The following is an 18189-nucleotide window of genomic DNA, read 5'->3' on the forward strand; positions in this document are numbered from 1 at the left end:
TATCTTGCTGCAAACAAACAGGAAGGAGAGTAAGACATGCTTGTTGTTCCCAATACTAGCAGTGGCTGGAGACCTGCAGGCGTGAGTAAATACCCACCTATTATATTTAAACCTAAATTACACCTCCTCACCTAGGCTAGGGAGACTCTACTTACCTGGAAATGGTGTAGGCCATCTTGAAACTCAAAACCCAAACAGGATTTTCCTCAGTTACAGCCTCCTGAAAACTAGCTATGCTCAAGCTCACAAGTACCCAAGGAAAAAACATGGATCTGAATCTGTTTTCTGACAGGTTTCCGCCCGCTGCGAGGAGGCGAACGATAGGCACTTACCATCCTCCATGTCCTCCTCCGTGTTGTTGTGTCCATCACTCAGGGCCACATTCCCGTTGATCACAGGGTTCTGAGTAATTCTTGGTGGGTCATCTGTATCTCCAGCTTTAAAGAAGAAAAACAAATTCCATGGGTTTCACATTCATGGCTTTAATGGAATAAGCAAAATATAAACTTATACTTTTGATATTGCCTAATCATTAATAAATTCCAATTGTGGCTGGGCACGGTGGCTCACGCCTGTAATCCCAGCACTTTGGGAAGCCGAGGCAGGCGGATCACGATGTCAGGAGATCGAGACCATCCTGGCTAACACGGTGAAACTCCGTCTCTACTAAAAATACAAAAAAAAATTATCCGGGCATGGTGGCGAGCTCATGTAGTTCCAGCTACTCAGGAGGCTGAGGCAGGAGAATGGCATGAACCCGGGAAGTGGAGCTTGCAGTGAGCCGAGATCGCGCCACTACACTCCAGCCTGGGTAACAGAACGAGACTCCGTCTCAAAAAAAAAAAAAAAATTCAATTGTAGCACAGTAAAGGTTCATTCTAATCCAAAAAATATTTATACTAATGTTTACTAAATACAAACTTCTGTTATTTCAAAACACTAAAAGGAATTTGAAAACATGCTATACCACACTATAATTTGCTTTCTTTGCAATGATATTCTGCACAAAACTTTTTATGTAAAATCTCTTACGTAGGCCAGGCATGGTGGCTCATGCCTGTAATCCTAGCATTTTGGGAGGCCAAGGCGGATCGATCATCTGAAGCCATGAGTTCGAGACCAGGCTGGCCAACATGGTGAAACCCCATCTCTACTAGAAATGCAAAAATTAGCTGGGTGTGGTGGTGCATACCTGTAATCCCAGCTACTCAGCAGGCTGAGGAATGAAAATCACTTGAACCCAGGAGGCAGAGGCTGCGATGAACCAAGATCGTGCCATTGCACTCCAGCCTGGCCGACAGAGTGAGACTCAGTCTCAAAAAAAAAAAAAAAAAAAAAAAAAATTCCTTAGGTAGTTCTTACTTTACAATAGCTAATCAGCATAAAGAACCTTTATCTAATTGTTGTGGAAAGTCATTATTTTACTACAGGTCTCCTAGTAATTACAAACAATTCTACAGGCAATTTTGTTGTGAAGATTACTGAACATATGCAAATGGTATATATTAAAACAAATTATTTTAAAGTTTTTCATCATGAACACATGCCAGTATCTTTTTTTTTTTTTTTTTTTTTTGAGACAGTCTCACTCTGTTCCCCAGGCTGGAGTGCAGTGGCACAATCTCAGCTCACTGCTACCTCTGCCTTTCGGGTTCAAACTATTCTCCTGTCTCAACCTTCTGAGTAGCTGGGATTACAAGCACGTGCCACCACGCCCAGATAATTTTGTATTTTTAGTAGTGATGTGGTTTCACCATGTTGGTCAACTGGTCTCGAACTCCTGGCCTCAAGTGATCCACCCGCCTTGGCCTCCCAAAGTGCTGGGATCACCCACCCATGCCACTGTCTTAAAACATCAAATCATCATCCTCAAGGTGTCAGTGGACGATTACTGTATAATTATGTAAAGAGCCTGGATTATGTAAAGTACTTAGGAAAGCATAAAACTGATCACTCTAAATGTGTGCTAAATGCTTGGGCTGAAAAACACATATAACTCAAGTTCGGATTCAAAACATTTTAAGTTACAACTGGCAAATAAGGTGTAAATTACAACAACATTCCAATCACTTTTCATTAATTTTAAAGCATAGATTTCTCACACTGACACAGATGGTTATTCTACAAGCAGAATAATCACAGCAGGACTTTTAGGTTTTACCTAGCTTCACACGTCCCATTTAAATCAATTTGTTCTTCCACATATTAGAACAGCTCACTGCAACTAATGCTGGCCCCACGGTTGCCTACACAGTCGGCTTTCCCTGGTGCATCAGACACCAACAGAAATTAGGAATCTCAACTGCAGACAGGAGATGAGCTTTTTAACAGTCAGGTAGTTGTGTGTGTGGGTGGCCTTCACAATTTCAGAGCTTTTCTGCCATTCGAACCAGCATGCAATCTGATTCAGCACCATGGACAGCGTCACACTCACTTCCCCCTTTAGGAACTCTCCAAAACCCTAATGCTTAAGATTACATCATAAGCCTCTCCAATCATTCCTGAATAAAATGGTACTCCCCACCACTCAAGCATCTCAAAACATTCAAAATACCAAGAAACAGGTATTAGCACCCAGACATTTAAGATTAAGACATTAAAGATCAATTTCAATCTTGACAGTCTTTTAATAGACACACTTAATTAATGATGGCTTAAAAGTTATTTCGGGTCCAACCAGTGGCTCATTGCCTATAATCCTAGCACTTTGGGAGGCCAAAGTGAGAGAACTGCTTGAGTTCAGGAGTTTGAGAGCAACCAGGGAAACACAGTGAGACCTCATCTCAATTTATTATTTTTTTAAAGCTTATTTCTGAAAACATATACACATATTTCTAAACTAGTCCCTAGACCATCATGCCTTGACAGAAATACTGTGGAAGAGGGTTAAGGAAAGGAACTCAGATGTACACTCAAGAGAAAGGATGAAGAGAAGGAAAAATGTCTTTTTGCTGATTCTTAACTAGCTCAAATGCTCTAAATCAAACATACATGCTCAATTTAAAAAAAGAAAAATCAGGTACTCTGAAATGTCTTTCACCCACATTCATTTTCCTAGAACTATATCAAATCTTTAAAAAGTTTTATAAGATGTATAAATTGTAAACCAAGGACAGTGACTGGCCCTATAAAGTGGAGGGGGCAAGAAGGGAACGGGGCTGGGGATGGACAAAGCAGGCTAGTGCCTTATCTGTGATATTTAAAGTTGGAAATTTTTAAAGAGGTAACATGTATATTTAAACTTAAAAATATATTTATATATTAATTGAATAGGGAAAAAAACTTATGAAGGCCTATTAAATAAATTATGGCAAATTCCAATGGAATTTTTTTTTTTTTTTTAAGATGCAGTTTCGCCCTTGTTGCCCAGGCTGGAGTGCAGTGGCACGATCTCGGCTCACTGCAAACTTGGCCTCAGGGGTTCCAGCAGTTCTCCTGCTTCAGTCTCCCAAGTGGTTGGGATTACAGGTGTGCACCACCACGCTTGGCTAATTTTGTATTTTTAGTAGAGACAGGGTTTCATTGTTGGTCAGGCTGGTCTCGAACTCCTGACCTCAAGTGATCCACCCGCCATGGCCTCTCAAAGTGCTGGGATTACACTCAAGAGCCACTGCGCCAACCTCCCAATGGAATGTTAAAAAAAAAATGTAGCCAAGCATGGTGGCTCCCAGCACTTGTGGGAGGCCAGAATGGGACGATCGCAGGAGTCAGGGAGTCCAAGACCATCGTGGGCAATATAGTGAGATTCCCATGTCTATTAAAAACAAAAAAATTAGGCCGGGCGCGGTGGCTCAAGCCTGTAATCCCAGCACTTTGGGAGGCCGAGACGGGCGGATCACGAGGTCAGGAGATCGAGACCATCCTGGCTAACACAGTGAAACCCCGTCTCTACTAAAAATACAAAAACTTAGCCGGGCGAGGTGGCAGGCACCTGTAGTCCCAGCTACTAGGGAGGCTGAGGCAGGAGAATGGCGTGAACCCGGGAGGCGGAGCTTGCAGTGAGCTGAGATCCGGCCACTGCACTCCAGCCTGGGTGACAGAGCGAGACTCCGTCTCAAAAAAAAAAAAAAAAAAAAAAATTCAGGTACCAAGCGATACGTATCACACACAACCTCTGTTATAAAAGGAGAGAGCTGTGTTGAAATAGAAACATGTAATTTCATATTTCCCTTTACAAAATTCAAAAGATGTATACAGAAACAGCAGGAGGATACATAAGAACCTACTAGAGATTAGGGTTACACAGAAGCAACCTAGAGCTTCTTCACTGTATATGCACACACTCACACTATGTGTAAGTGCTACAATTTTTCCCCCCCTTAAAGAGACAAGATTTCACAGTGTTGCCCAGGCTGGTCTTCAACTGGACTCAAGCAATCCACCCCTCTCACCCTTCTCAGCCTCCCAAAATGCTGGGATTACAGGCATGTACCACCCTGCCTGGACTATTTTTTTTTTTTTTTTTTGAGATGGAGTCTTCCTCTGTCTCCCACGCTGGAATACAGTGGGGTGATCTCAGTTCACTGCAGCCTCCACCTCCTGGGTTCAAGTGATCCTCCTGCCTCAGCCTCCCAAGTAGCTAGGATTACAGCTGTGTGCCACCACACCCAGCTACTTTTTGTATTTTTAGTAGAGACAGGGTTTCACCGTGTTGGCCAGGCTGGTCTCAAACTCATGACCTCAAGTGATTCGCCAGCCGTGGCCTCCCAAAGTACCGAGATTACAGGGATGAGACACCACACCTGGTCTATAAATCTTAAAAGTAATTTGCTAGAGGTACACCTAGTACTTTTAACTTCCTTGGTTCAAACTTATCATGGTTTTAATGCATGGATGCAAAAATGAGGGCTCATTTTCTGTACATAAAACTTCATGTCTAAAATCAGGATCATATGTAAGTGTAAGCAGTCTAAAGGATGGAAAATAAGTGAACTCTACAACTGCTCTGTAATTCTGAGGTACAGGTTATGGTTTCATGAGGTCTAGTGAAATCAGACTGAGACACAAGTGAATTCAGATTAGAGCTCAAAGAAGGGCTTGTCTGGGTGACTTCAGAGAGACTGCATTGTCTCTAAAAGTTACAGCAATAGTAAAAACCAAGATCAATTCAAGAGCGCATAATATCTTACAGGTTGGGGTGGGGGAAATGTGTAAGCTCTACCCCCCATTTTTCAGCAGTAGGATTAACTGTAGTGTGATGTCTAAAGAAAGCCTATTATTTTCTGACATTGTTCTAGTGTGAAGTAAGGGCTACTCTGCAGTTGGCCTTGAAAAAGCAAAGTAGAGCTCTGCGGTTGCAACAGACTCTGAGCAAGACCCCATCTTTTACATCCAAATTAACACATCTGAGTTGGTTTGCCCAGTCTGCCCTTTTCCACCTGACAGGTGCAGAGAAAGCGGTCAAGGCCAGTGGCTGTGAAATGGCAAAGGGCCACTGGTTGGCCACTGAGTACATGAGGCATGGGTCTGGCCACCAACGGCCCTATGGGTGTCCAAGCAGCCGCCAAGGTGATTCCAGCCCAGCTCCCAGGGGCAGGAGATCCCATTTTTAAAAGCTCCTCATAAATGAGTTAGTTCTGCAAGAGGATTAAAATGTTAATTAAGACATGGTAAATCCCTGGTCCAGAAGTAAAAGATGAAAGCACAGGATAGCCACACACAAAAAAATCTGTACTAGGCTTCTAGAAATAGCCTAAACAATGAGGCTGCCTTCTTTTGTTGTTCAAGACAGACGTTCGAGATTGGCGTGCACATATATTTACTGCCATGTAAGAGTGACGTAATACCAAGTTTTATATCCCACCTTTTTGGAAGTTTTTAAGACATGGGGACTGATTTGGCCAAACACTTGAGCTAAGGCTTTTTTTTTTTTTTTTTTTTTTTGAGACAGAGTCTCGTTCTATCACCCAGGCTGGAGTGGAATAGCGTGATCTCGGCTCACTGCAACCTTCTGGGTTCAAGTGATTCTCCCACCTCAGCCTCCTGAGTAGCTGGGATTACAGGCACCTGCCATCACGCCCGGCTAAAATTTTTCCGTATTTTTGTAGAGATGGGGTTTCACTATGTTGGCCAGGCTAGTGTTGAACTCCTGACCTCAGGTGATCTGCCCACCTCGGCCTCCCAAAGTGCTGGGATTACAAGCATCAGCCACGACGCACTATTTTTGACACAAAATTATCTCAAATAAGACTGGGGACATGTTTGGCAAACACGAGTGACAATGTGCAATGTCAGACAGGCCCTGGATGAAAAACGTCTGTAGGAAATAAAGCCATTACCATCCCATAATATGCACACCCCACCCAGAAATAGAAGACAGTCTCCATTATTCGTGACTGCTAGGCCTTTTAACACAATATGTATAAGAAAAGGCAGAAAATAAGTTTTAGAAACACCAAGTAGGCTCCCTGGCTAGTTGCAGGGCCTATATTCCCACCTGCTCTACTGGGCACTTAGGCCTATACCCTGCTTTCCTCCCCCTGAATTCCATTTGTGATGTCATAACACAGAACTGCTACCCCCCAGAGAACACCTCCCAACCGCTATAGAAAGTTAGGTAGACCACTTCAGCACCCGAATCTCACTCCTGAGATAACAGATCAGAATAAGCAAGATTCCAATTGGCTGGCTTTTATATTTTCTGTCACTTCACAAAGATTTATCAATCCTCCCCCAAAAAGCTGGCAGGGGGCAGGGGTTGGGAACACAATAAAACCCTGGTGTGTTGAAACTGAGTCCATGTCCTGCCACCAGGTGGTGCCTTGTCCATGAAGATCCAGCACAGCCTCTGAGCCACAGGTGTCTCCACTCAGCCCCCCAGATCCTTCCACTAGTGACAGCCTAGTGATCAAAACTACAGCTCTGTTATTACGGCAGACACGCACGGGCCAATGCCTGGTCTCTGGGTGGCTCGCATGGCGCCCTACAGCCCATCTCACCCCACCCCCATCAGTTCACCATGAACTCCCTCTGGCTTCTGCATGATCCTCTCTTCACCTCTCATCTCCTCTCCCCACACTGAACTCATTTAAATGTATGACTTGAAACAGAGGTAAATGAGAAAGCAGAGATCTTTATATAATGTTTACTAATATAACCTTAAAGATACACATAAATTTAAAGATATAAAGTTTACTGATACATATAGTTTCTTGATTTATAGCCCCAAATACACTTCAGAAGTCTGGTTAGACATGTCAGTATAGTTTATCTCCATCCATCACCAGCATAAGGAGTCCAACCTGAAAACCTGACTCACCTTCGAGCCCAAGCCTGTGGTTCCCAGCCATCTCTGCATGGCTCTGCAGTGGCGTCTGCTGGGGGATGGGGGAGTTCTCTCACCCACATCAGAGTGACTGCATAGAATCTCTAGGAGCTCTACCTCAGCATTCTTTTTTATTTTTTAAAGCATCCCACAAAAGCCTTGTCTTCAGGACCAGAAACATATTCAAGCAACCTCAATTTAGATAAGGCAGTCCAGCAAGAGAAAGAGGATATTAATGGAAAAACTGGTGAAATCCTGAAAGAATGGGTTTGGTTAACAGTAACACACCAATGTCAGTTCCTTGGCTGTGACAAACTCACACTGGTGATATAAATTGTCAGTGGGGGGCACACAGGAGCTCTGTCGTAACTTTGCAACTTTTCTGTACATCTAGAATTACTCCAAAATTAAAAGCTAATTTTTAAAAGGCAAAGGAGAACGCCCTCTCAGCCTAAGAAGCAGGAGGAATCTCAGGCACTTAGGACCCTGAGACAGGAAGATCCCTTTACCCTGGGCAACACAGTGAGACCCTGTCTTTTTAAAAAAGGATTAACCGGAAACAATGTGTATCAACTAGTTTGTTTATAAGATACGCAATTTGGGCCAGGCATGGTGGCTCACGCCTGTAATCCCAGCACTTTCGGAGGCTGAGGCCGGCAGATCACCTGAGGCCAGAAGTTTGAGACCAGCCTGGCCAACATGGCAAAACCCCATCTCTACTAAAAATACAAAACTTAGCCAGACGTGGTGGCTCATGCCTGTAATCCCAGCTACTACTCGGGAGGCTGAGGCAGGAGAATCACTTGAACCCGGGAGGCAGAGGTTGCAGTGAACCAAGATTGCGCCATTGCACTCCAACCTGGGCGACAGAGTAAGACTCTGTCTCAAAAAAAAAAAAAAAAAAATCACTTGGGTGTAGTGGTGCACACCTGTAATCCCAACCACTTGGGAGGTTGAGGTGGGGGAGGTAAAGGCTGCAGTGAGCCTTTACCTATTAAGACCTATTACCTATTTAAGACCCTGTCTCTTAAATAGGCTATTAAAAAAACAGAAAGGGAAAAATGTTAGCATTATGTACCTATACAGAGCATGGCTTAAATTCTCAAGCAATTCAAGGCAGACAAAAAAGCAGTTTGGGAGCTGAAACACAAAACACTTTCCACACAGATGCCAGGAGACAACTGGACAGGAGAATTGCTCAGGAGACCTGCCGCCAGTCTGGGGAGCTTGCATCTATGTGGGGGCAGGAAGGGGAGAGGAAATACTGACCACATGAGAAGGAACTACCATCTGCTTAAGTATTTCATCAATCAGTAACTCCAATGAGCCCCTATTATGTGCCAGGCCTTGTACAATTCTCAGGTAATCGTCACCGGCCCCAGGGTAAGGTAGGGCAGAATATCCTATGTCACCAGACCAGGGTCACAGCTGGACTAGCACAGGCACTACCACAAGAGGACCTAGGCAAGAAGAATGGAAAAGTCCTAAGCAAACAGGCATGACACTCCAAGGCGGCTGAAGTTCTTTGACTACATATGCTTTTAAATATGGATATTCCCAAAATAACCTGGATTCCTGTAGGACTGCTACTACACCATACTATACTGACTTGATTAAACTTTTCTTGATTAAACTTTGAGATAACTGTGGATTCACATACAGTCTTAAGAAATAATATAGTCGGCCGGGCACAGTGGCACATGTCTGTAATCCCAGCACTTTGGGAGGCCGAGGTGGGCAGATCACGAGGTCAGGAGATCGAAACCATCCTGGCTAACACGGTGAAACCCTGTCTCTACTAAAAATACAAAAAATTAGCCGGGCGTGGTGGCGGACACCTGTAGTTCCAGCTACTCGGGAGGCTGAGACAGGAGAATGGCATGAACCCAGGAGGCACAGCCTGCAGAAAGTGGAGATCGCACCACTGCACTGAGCCTGGGCAACAGAGCGAGACTCTGTCTCAAAAAAAAAAAAAATACAGTCAGTCTTCCACATCTGTGGATTCAACAAACTGCATATCAAAAATACTCGGGGGGCCGGGTGTGGTGACTCACGCCTGTAATCCCAGCATTTTGGGAGGCTGAGGTGGGTGGATCATGAGGTCAAGAGATCAAGACCGGCCGGGCTCGGTGGCTCAAGCCTGTAATCCCAGCACTTTGGGAGGCCGAGGCAGGCGGATCACGAGGTCAGGAGATCGAGACCAATCTGGCTAACACGGTGAAACCCCGTCTCTACTAAAAATACAAAAACTTAGCCAGGCGTGGTGGTGGTAGTCACCTGTAGTCCCAGCTACTTGGGAGGCTGAGGCAGGAGAATGGCGTGAACCCAGGAAGCGGAGTTTGCAGTGAGCCAAGATCCTGCCACTGCACTCCAGCCTGGGCGACAGAGCAAGACTCCGTCTCAAAAAAAAAAAAAAAAAAGAGAGAGAGACCAAGACCATCCTGGCTAACACAGTGAAACCCCATCTCTATTAAAAATACAAAAAATTAGCTGGGCGTGGTGGTGGGCGCCTGTAGTCCCAGCTACTTGAGAGGCTGAGGCAGAAGAATGGCCAAAACCCGGGAGGTGGAGCTTGCAGTGAGCTGAGATCAAGCCACTGCACTCCAGCCTGGGCGACAGAGCAAGACTCTGTCTCAAAAAAAAAAAAAAAAATTGGGGGGAGAGAGTCTGTACTAAACATGTACAGATTTTTTTTTCCTTGTCATTCCCAAAACAACAGTCTACCAACTATTTACATAGCATTTACACTGTATTAGATATTATAAGCAACCTAGAGATAATTTAAACTATACAGGAAGATGTGTGATTATATGCAAATACCACACTGTTTTGTATGAGGAAGATTTGAGCATCTGTGGATTTTGATACCTGAGAGGGTACTGGAACCAGTTCCCCCATTAACACCATGGGACAGAGAGAGATCATATACCCTTTTCCTAGTTTCCCCTTACAGCATCGCTTTGCAAAACTACCCTGCAGTATCAACAGCCAGGGTCCTGATGTAACCCACCAACCCAATGAAGATTTCTCCACATTTACACGTATTTAGTTCTCTGCAATTTTATTTTGTGTGTAGATTTTTGTGTCCGCCACCCCCACAGTTAAGATCCTGAACAGTTCCAACACCACAAGGATCCCTCCAGTGGCCCTGTTATGACCACCCACCCCGGCGTGCATGCTCCCCCATCATCCCTGGCAACCCTCATATGTTCTGCATCTCTGGGATCTTGTCACTTCACCAATGCTATATAAATGGACACAGTGTGGAATAAGTTGCTCCTTTTTACTGTTATGTAGGATATCATGGCAGGGATGGACGCCCATTTGACCATTCACTTGCTGACATCTGGGTCCTTTCCAGATAGAGGAAATTTACAAATAAAGCTGCTATGAAAATATTTGACTGGTCCTGGTTTCATGTTTATTTCTACTTTTGAGTTCTGAAAGAAGAAAACACAAGCAAGCAAATGTTAGCTAGCAACAATGCAGACACGAATAAGGAGAAAGCAACTGGCCTTCCCTGAGTGCTAACATGAAGGAAACCATGAATGTTTCGCCTCCAAGCATTCTCAATATAATGTTCATATGTACATATTATGTACATTGTGCATGCACTTTTTCTCATGAAGGAAAACACACATATACTATTCATATTACGTGGGTAAGTATAATAACTCCAAACATTGTCATGATTTATCAACCACTCCCCTAATGAAAACTGTTTCCGGCCAGGCGTGGTGGCTCATGTCTGTAATCCCAGCACTTTGGGAGACCGAGGCGGGCGGATCACGAGGTCAGGAGATCGAGACCATCCTGGCTAATATGGTGAAACCCCGACTCTACTAAAAATATAAAAAATTAGGTGGGCGTGGTGACGGCCACCTGTAGTCCCAGCTACTCGGGAGGCTGAGGCAGGAGGATGGCGTGAACCCAGGAGGCGGAGCTTACAGTGAGCTGAGATTGCACCACTGCACTCCAGCCTGGGTGACAGAGCGAGACTCCATCTTTAAAAAAAAAAAAAAAAAAAAAGACTTTCCAGGCTGGGTCCAGTGGCTCACACCTGTAATCAATCCCAGCAGCACTTTGGGAGACCAAGCCAGGCAGATCACATAAGGTCAGGAGTTCAAGACCAGCCTGGCCAGCATGGTGAAACCCTATCTCTACTAAAAACACATAAAAGCCAGGCATCGTGACGCATGCCTGTAATCCCAGCTACTTGGGAGGTTGAGGCATGAGAATCGCTTGAATCAGGGAGGCACAGTTGCAGTGAGCTGAGATCACGCCAATGCACTCCAGCCCGGGTGACAGCAAGACTGTCTCCAAAAAAAAGGACTGTTTTCATCCAGGTTTTTTCTTTATTTTATTTTTGCTACTCCAAATGATGCTCTCACAAACTGCCTGTGCTGTGGCTCCCATCCTGCTGCCTATCTACGCATCCTATAGCCAGGTCACCTGTCTACGCATCCTATAACCAGGTCATATACACATCTGGTCTCTGCAAGTGGCTAACCATGCTTTGTCCAATGACAAATGTCAACACATTTATCCAAGAACCAGAACACCGCCAAATGCTCTGGCCAGCTCCAGCGCAGGACCAGCCTCCAGCACAGTGTTGAGGAGAACTCTTCAGCTTCTGGAACACAGCAAGAGGCAAAAGGTGTACTAGGAACGTCCAAGAAGCTGAACGCCACCATCAGGGCTGCTGATCAGACTGAAGGGCAGGGGTTACCTTGGGACCAGGCAACCCAGGGCAGGAGGTGGGGCAGTTAGAACAATGACCCCCTGCATCAGGAAGGGAGAGGTGAGAGCCTGTGAGCTCCCAAGGCATCCACAGAAACAGGGACGATGGCGGCTGCCAAAAAATACGGAGTTACCACACTCCCTAAGAAGCTCCTGACAGCCATCTTCTGGACATTCCAGGGAGTGGGAAAGATCAGAGGCTGTGGAGTGAGCTCAATCCCCTCTGCGAGGCCTCTCCTAGGTGAAGCTCGAGCTGGCTTCAGGTAGGGTCCTGGAATATTTAGCCGGATATGGTGGCGCACACCTGTAATCCAAGCTACTCGGGAGGCTGAGGCAGGAGAATTGCTTATATCTATGTATCTATACACTGTATATATTCCAGGTAATCAAGTAGGGGTGAAGGTCATAATAGGATACAACAAAGTCAGGAATAGCAGGAAAGAATTCTCTCTCCTCCCACCCCAGGACCCTTCTTCTCGTCCAGCACTCAGGGACTCGAGGTTCACCACCCCTTCTAGTCACTGGTTGGAAAGTGGTAGGTGCTGGCCAGGCCACACTGCCCTTGTTTGCCAACAAGCTGCTGCCCCACTCACAAAGACCACCCTGCCCATGGGGCCATGAGGACCCCCCCAAATACTTCCCAGCCCTCATGCCCTCTGTGCCTGACTGAGCACCTGAAACCTCTTGGAAGGAGCCAATTCCAGAACATGATCCTAAGTGGGAAAATTCAACTATGCTCAAAAATAATGCTGAAAGCGCCTTTCTAAGCTGTTACCATTAGCTAGGATTTCACGCATCGCCTTAAGTGTGGACATACCCTACATATCCTTCAGCCTGCAGTTAACAACTCTTAACAAAAACGACACTTGACTCTGTAGCCTAATAATATGCTACTTTTCCAGGCAGGAAGGGCCTGAGGGGTAAAGGCACGTATCTCCGGCTGCAGAGACCACCCACTTCTCGCAGGTCAACCAACATGTTCAGTAACTTGTATGTGCCACAAGCATGGCTGGGTCCAGGGTTCGGTAGCGAACTGGGCAGACACACCCCCTGGTCTCCTGGGGCTCACTAGTAAGTGGGAGGCAAGTCCCTTGGTGATCACTGCAATAGAGGGCAAACGGCACAAAGTGACAGCCACAGGGCTGCTTCATGTCCCTTAGTCATGAAGGAGGAGACAACTGGATGGCAAGCACAGAGTGGAAGGAGCCTGCCAGCCAGAGATGGAGAAGTACCTTTCAGGTAGAGCAAACCGCAACAGGAACAGGAACAGGAACAGGGCAGTGGGAAGGGGATGGGTGGCAAGTGGAAGGTGGGCAGGGCCAAGGCTGTGGAGGGCCTTGAAGGCCATGATAAGGATTCTTAACTTTACTCTAAAATGTTCCCTCCCAGCAGGTGTTCCACCCAATGAACAGGAAGCCATCTGTGTCCTTCGGAGGTACTGCGACACGCGGGGTGACTAGGATGCCCAGTGGAGAGCTCTGTTGGACCGGAGACAGCCCCAACATGGGAATCTTGGCGCCAGCCCTTGCCAAATATCACAGCAGTAGGGTTTGTCCCACCCTTATCACATGCTAGGGGTCTCCCTACAAGCTCCTCTGCTGTTCTGCAGGACTGTGAGGATCTGAACACCCACACCTCAACCCAGCCTGTCAAAACAGATCCCTGTGTACTCTAAAACAGGGCCCTCCTAAATAACTCTGAATCCCTCTGGTCTTATTAACAATTTTTGGCTTATGGCTTATTTATTTTTGAGACAGAGTCTCGCTCTGTTGGGCAGGCTGGAGTGCAGTGGTGCCACCATGGCTCACTGCAGCCTCGACCTCCCAGGCTCAAGCAATCCTCCCACCTCAACCTCCCGAGTAGCTGGGACTACAGGTGCCCATGACCACACTCAGCTAGTTTCTGTATTTTTTGTAGAGACTGGGTCTCACTATGTTGTCCAGGCGGGTCTTTAACTCCCGGCCTCAAGCAATCTCCCAGCTCGGCCTCCAAAGTGTTGGGGTTACAGACATGAGACACCACGTCCAGCCACTTTGTGATTTTATACACTCCAGTTATTTGGAGTGCATAAAACTATGCACCCTCATTAGGCTGGCTGGAAAGCCACCTCCAGGGGACAGTCCTATCCTACTAAGCTAGGTTGCCTTCAGTCCTGTGCCTTTTCAGCCACTGTGGGACCTGAGGTCAGCTACCCACCTAGCTTTAAGGCAGTGGAGCCTGAGTGTTCAAAGTGGACCTACTATATTAACATCTGACGGTTTGCTCTATATGCTGAAATAATCCTGATGTAAATTAGCTATATGAAAACCAAGCCCCAAAGAAGGCCACATATAATATGTGATCCTTAAATAAAACTATTTGTTTGGAGCTTTCAGTTTAGCTTCATTATGTAAAATCATCTGTTCCCTAGAGATCATCCTAACTACCAAAAATGCCTGTCCAAACACTGATGATTGGTTTCAATGCTGTGTTGCGCACCGAGATGGGTTTAAAATACAGCACAAGTAAAGAGCTTATAATTATGCCTGTTCTGCTTCTATACATGTATGGTTTGTTCCACAAAAGAAACAGGATTATCTGCTCAACTGTGCAGCACAATGCAAGTGCTGTTGGAAGGCAGTCGCAGCTCGCGTGGCCAGAACCAAGCTGCACAGACGCGGTAGGGCAAGCGATGCCACCACCTGGATGGGGATCTGTGACACACAAGAGCCAAAGGATTAACACCGAGAATGCAGGGTCCCAATGCCATGAGAAACACAAAGGACTAAACAACAGGCTCCACTTCCCTCGTCACCATGGGATACCACTCTTCCTCTGCTAGATTAATGGTGAAAAGCAATGGAGATGCTCACTGGTAATGAAGGTCTAGCATATGGGTAGTGTCAAATGGCTGGCAGGAACATACTTTTCTAGAGTCAAATTGTCCTTCCCAAAGGCAGTATGTATCAAACCAAAATGCTGATTGTCCTTTCACTCATTTTGAAATGTTACCACAAAAACCCATTCCCCAAGAAAATGAGCACTCATGCCCAGGGATAAACACAAACAGTGCTTCCTGCAGAGGCACAACTTTAAATTAAACATAAGTTTAAGTTTTTACAGGAAAACATTTTGGTTTTTAAAATTTCAATTCTCTATTATATTTATTTTATTGCTTATTCTACAATAATTCGGTTTTAAAAACTATAAGGTGCAGGGGAGGCAGTATCCAGGAGTTCAAGACCAGCCTGGGCAAACATAGGGAGACCCCCCATCTCTAAAATTAAAAAACAATCAAAAAAGAATGAATTGGGACCATATCCATAATACATCAAGTATATAATGGTAGTTCCCTCTAAGGAACAGAATCTCTCCTTCTTGCCTTTTTGCTTGCATGTTTGAATGTTTCCGGGGATACGTATTACTCTTAAAACAAAAGCAAAAATACACACGGCAACAGAGGTGCAAAAAACAGCACAGCCAAAATACTGGCTGAGGCTTGACACCCCTTTGGCAGCTGAGAGAGGGGGTGCAACAGCTGCCACCTGGAGTCAGGAGGGGGCCAGAGTCCTGGAACAAAGGAATTGCCTGGGCTATTTGTGGCCCGGAAGGTCCGTTTACACCTTGGCAACTAACTAGTAGCTTCCTCTCTTAAATGTCTGTTTTTCCCCAAAAATTATTTGAAAAGACAAGCCAGTTTGGAGACTGGGGATGAGGTCACAGGTAGAAAAGAGATTTTTATACAAACTCTTGGTTGTACTAATTTAAGTCCTTTAAAACTAGTCAAACATAACCAACTTCAAACAGGCTCCTTTATTTGAATAAAACCACAAACGGGAACAACCTAGTAAAGAAAGAAAACTATTTTTTTTTCTTTTGTACCATGTCACAGGCTGCCAGTCTACTCTAGGCCACCAGAGACACAGACCACCATTCAGGTTTTTATCTCCTTTAGAAGGGACCATTGCAGACTTTTATGGAACACCTGCAATTCAAGGGCTGTCATATCTTTTGAAAACCCAGTCAAAGGGATTTTGAAAAGTTCCTGGCGGCTGGACACGGTGGCTGGACACGGTGGCTCACGCCTATAATCCCAGCACTTGGGATGTTGTGGGGGCACATGAATGGCATTAGGAGTTCTGAGATCAGCCTGGCCAATATGGTGAAACCTCATCTCTACTAAAAATACAAAAATTAGCCAGGTGGGCCGGGCACAGTGGCTCACACCTATAATCCCAACACTTTGGGAGGCTGAGGCAGGTGGATCACCCGAGGTCAGGAGTTCAAGACCAGCCTGACCAAGAAGATGAAACCCCATCTCTACTAAAAATACAGAAATTAGCTGGGTGTGGTGGTGGGCGCCTGTAATCCCAGCTACTCGGGAGGCTGAGATAGGAGAATTGCTTGAACCTGGGAGGCGGAGGTTGCAGTGAGCCGAGATTCTGCCATTGCACTCCAGCCTGGCAACAAGAGCGAAATTCTGTCTTAAAATAGCCAGGTGTGGTGGTGCACGCCTGTAATCCCAGCTACTTAGGAGGCTGAGGCACAAGAATCATTTGTACCTGGGAGCCAAGACCACGCCACTGTACTCCAGCTTGGGCAACACAGCAAGACACTGTCTCAAACAAACAAACAAACAAACAAACATGTTCCTGGGAAGACTAGTTGTCCAGAGAGTAGCAAAGCAAATCTTGTTTTATTTGTTCATGGGGTAGTAGGGATTTGGGGAACAGTTCAACCTATAAACCAACAGACACCTTGAACATTTTTGTGCACTACTGATGTACTGTGAATGCTAGCTGTTCGTAAGAGGTAAAATCATTGAGACTGGGGACATACCATGCCCACAGACTGGGAGACAGCACAGTAAAGATGTTCTCTCCAAATTAATCTATACATTTAAACAGTCCAATTAAAAAGCAGGATTTAATAGCTATGCACAAGCTGATTTTAATATTTATATGGAACAATAAAAGATTGAGTAGGTAAAACAATTCTGAGTAACACAGATTCGCCAGGTGTGGTGGCTCATAAACTATAATCCCAGCACTTTGGGAAGCCAAGGCAAGAAGACTGCTTGAGGCCAGGAGTCAGAAACCAACCTGGGCAACATAGCGAGACCCTATTTCCAAAAATTAAAATTAAAACTAAAAAACAACAGCACAGATTGAGGAATCACATTACCCGTATGAAGCTTCCATAATCAAGATAGCACTGCTGGCAAAGGAACAGACAGAGGAGAATGGAAGAAATAGATCCCATTTGATTTTTGACAAAAGCAATGTAAAAAAAGCTTTTTTAAATGTAAAAAAAAAAAAAGCTTTTTTACAAAAGCAATTCAAAGGAAAAAGTCTCTAACAAAAGTCATGGAACCATGGAACAACCGGACTCTATAGCCCCTCCCCCACAAGACACTCAACCTAAACCTCACACCTTAAATAAAAAGTAGCTAACAATGAAATAGAAAACTATAAGACTGTAAGAAAATACAGGAAAACATCTATCATGATGGGTGGGGCAAATATTTGGACATCTGCTCCAGAAAGAAGCTGTTAAGAGAATACACACAAGCTACAGACCAGGAGAAAATATTTGCAAATCGTGTATCTTACGAAGACTCGAATCTCAAATATATAAAGAGTTCACGAACCTCAACAGCTGGACACAACCCAACTAAAAAGTTAGAACACCTGAAGTGACAGTCTGAAGAGCACACAGGCATGGCAAATGCACACCTCCAGCAGTCTGGTCACTGGCCTGTACCCCAGCCCTACAGGCCAGCAGATGAGGAGGCGGCCTCCACAAAGCCACTCACACTCCACCACTCAACCATCTGCCAGCACACAGAAGGCTCCACCCACAGAGCAAACAGCAGCAGGGTTTCCCACAACGCCGACGTCTGGGCATATAAACTCAATTTCTTAATATAACTGTATAACAAAATGTGGCAACATTTAGCAGACCTGTATAACGATGAATCCGTATTTTCCAAATGGCCAATGAATGCAACCGGAAAAAATCCACTGAAAGTGCATGACAGACCAATGAACTTAATGTAACAGGGGTAATTAACCTCCATTAATCTACCACTTGTTTTGCTGCAGTATCAAATAGCCACAAAGGCTACCAAAGCATTCCTCCTGTTTTTTTCAGTATCTCTCTGTAAGATTGGGTTTGCTTCATATCTTAATTAAAATTACACTGCA

At 45.1% G+C, this 18189-nt stretch overlaps 1 protein-coding gene across 1 annotated transcript in view; it reads right to left on the reverse strand.

Moving 5' to 3' along the window:
* Positions 1 to 18189, reverse strand: part of USP7 (ubiquitin specific peptidase 7) — a 73607-nt gene that overhangs the window by 38349 nt on the left and 17069 nt on the right. Inside the window, exon 2 of the mRNA XM_015125591.3 lies at positions 333 to 437. Within this exon, the coding sequence (XP_014981077.1) occupies positions 333 to 437 (105 nt within the window). The remainder of the gene's footprint in view (positions 1 to 332; positions 438 to 18189) is intronic.

Source organism: Macaca mulatta, chromosome 20 (genome assembly GCF_049350105.2).
Source record: "Macaca mulatta isolate MMU2019108-1 chromosome 20, T2T-MMU8v2.0, whole genome shotgun sequence".
NCBI classification, from domain to species: Eukaryota; Metazoa; Chordata; class Mammalia; order Primates; family Cercopithecidae; genus Macaca; species Macaca mulatta.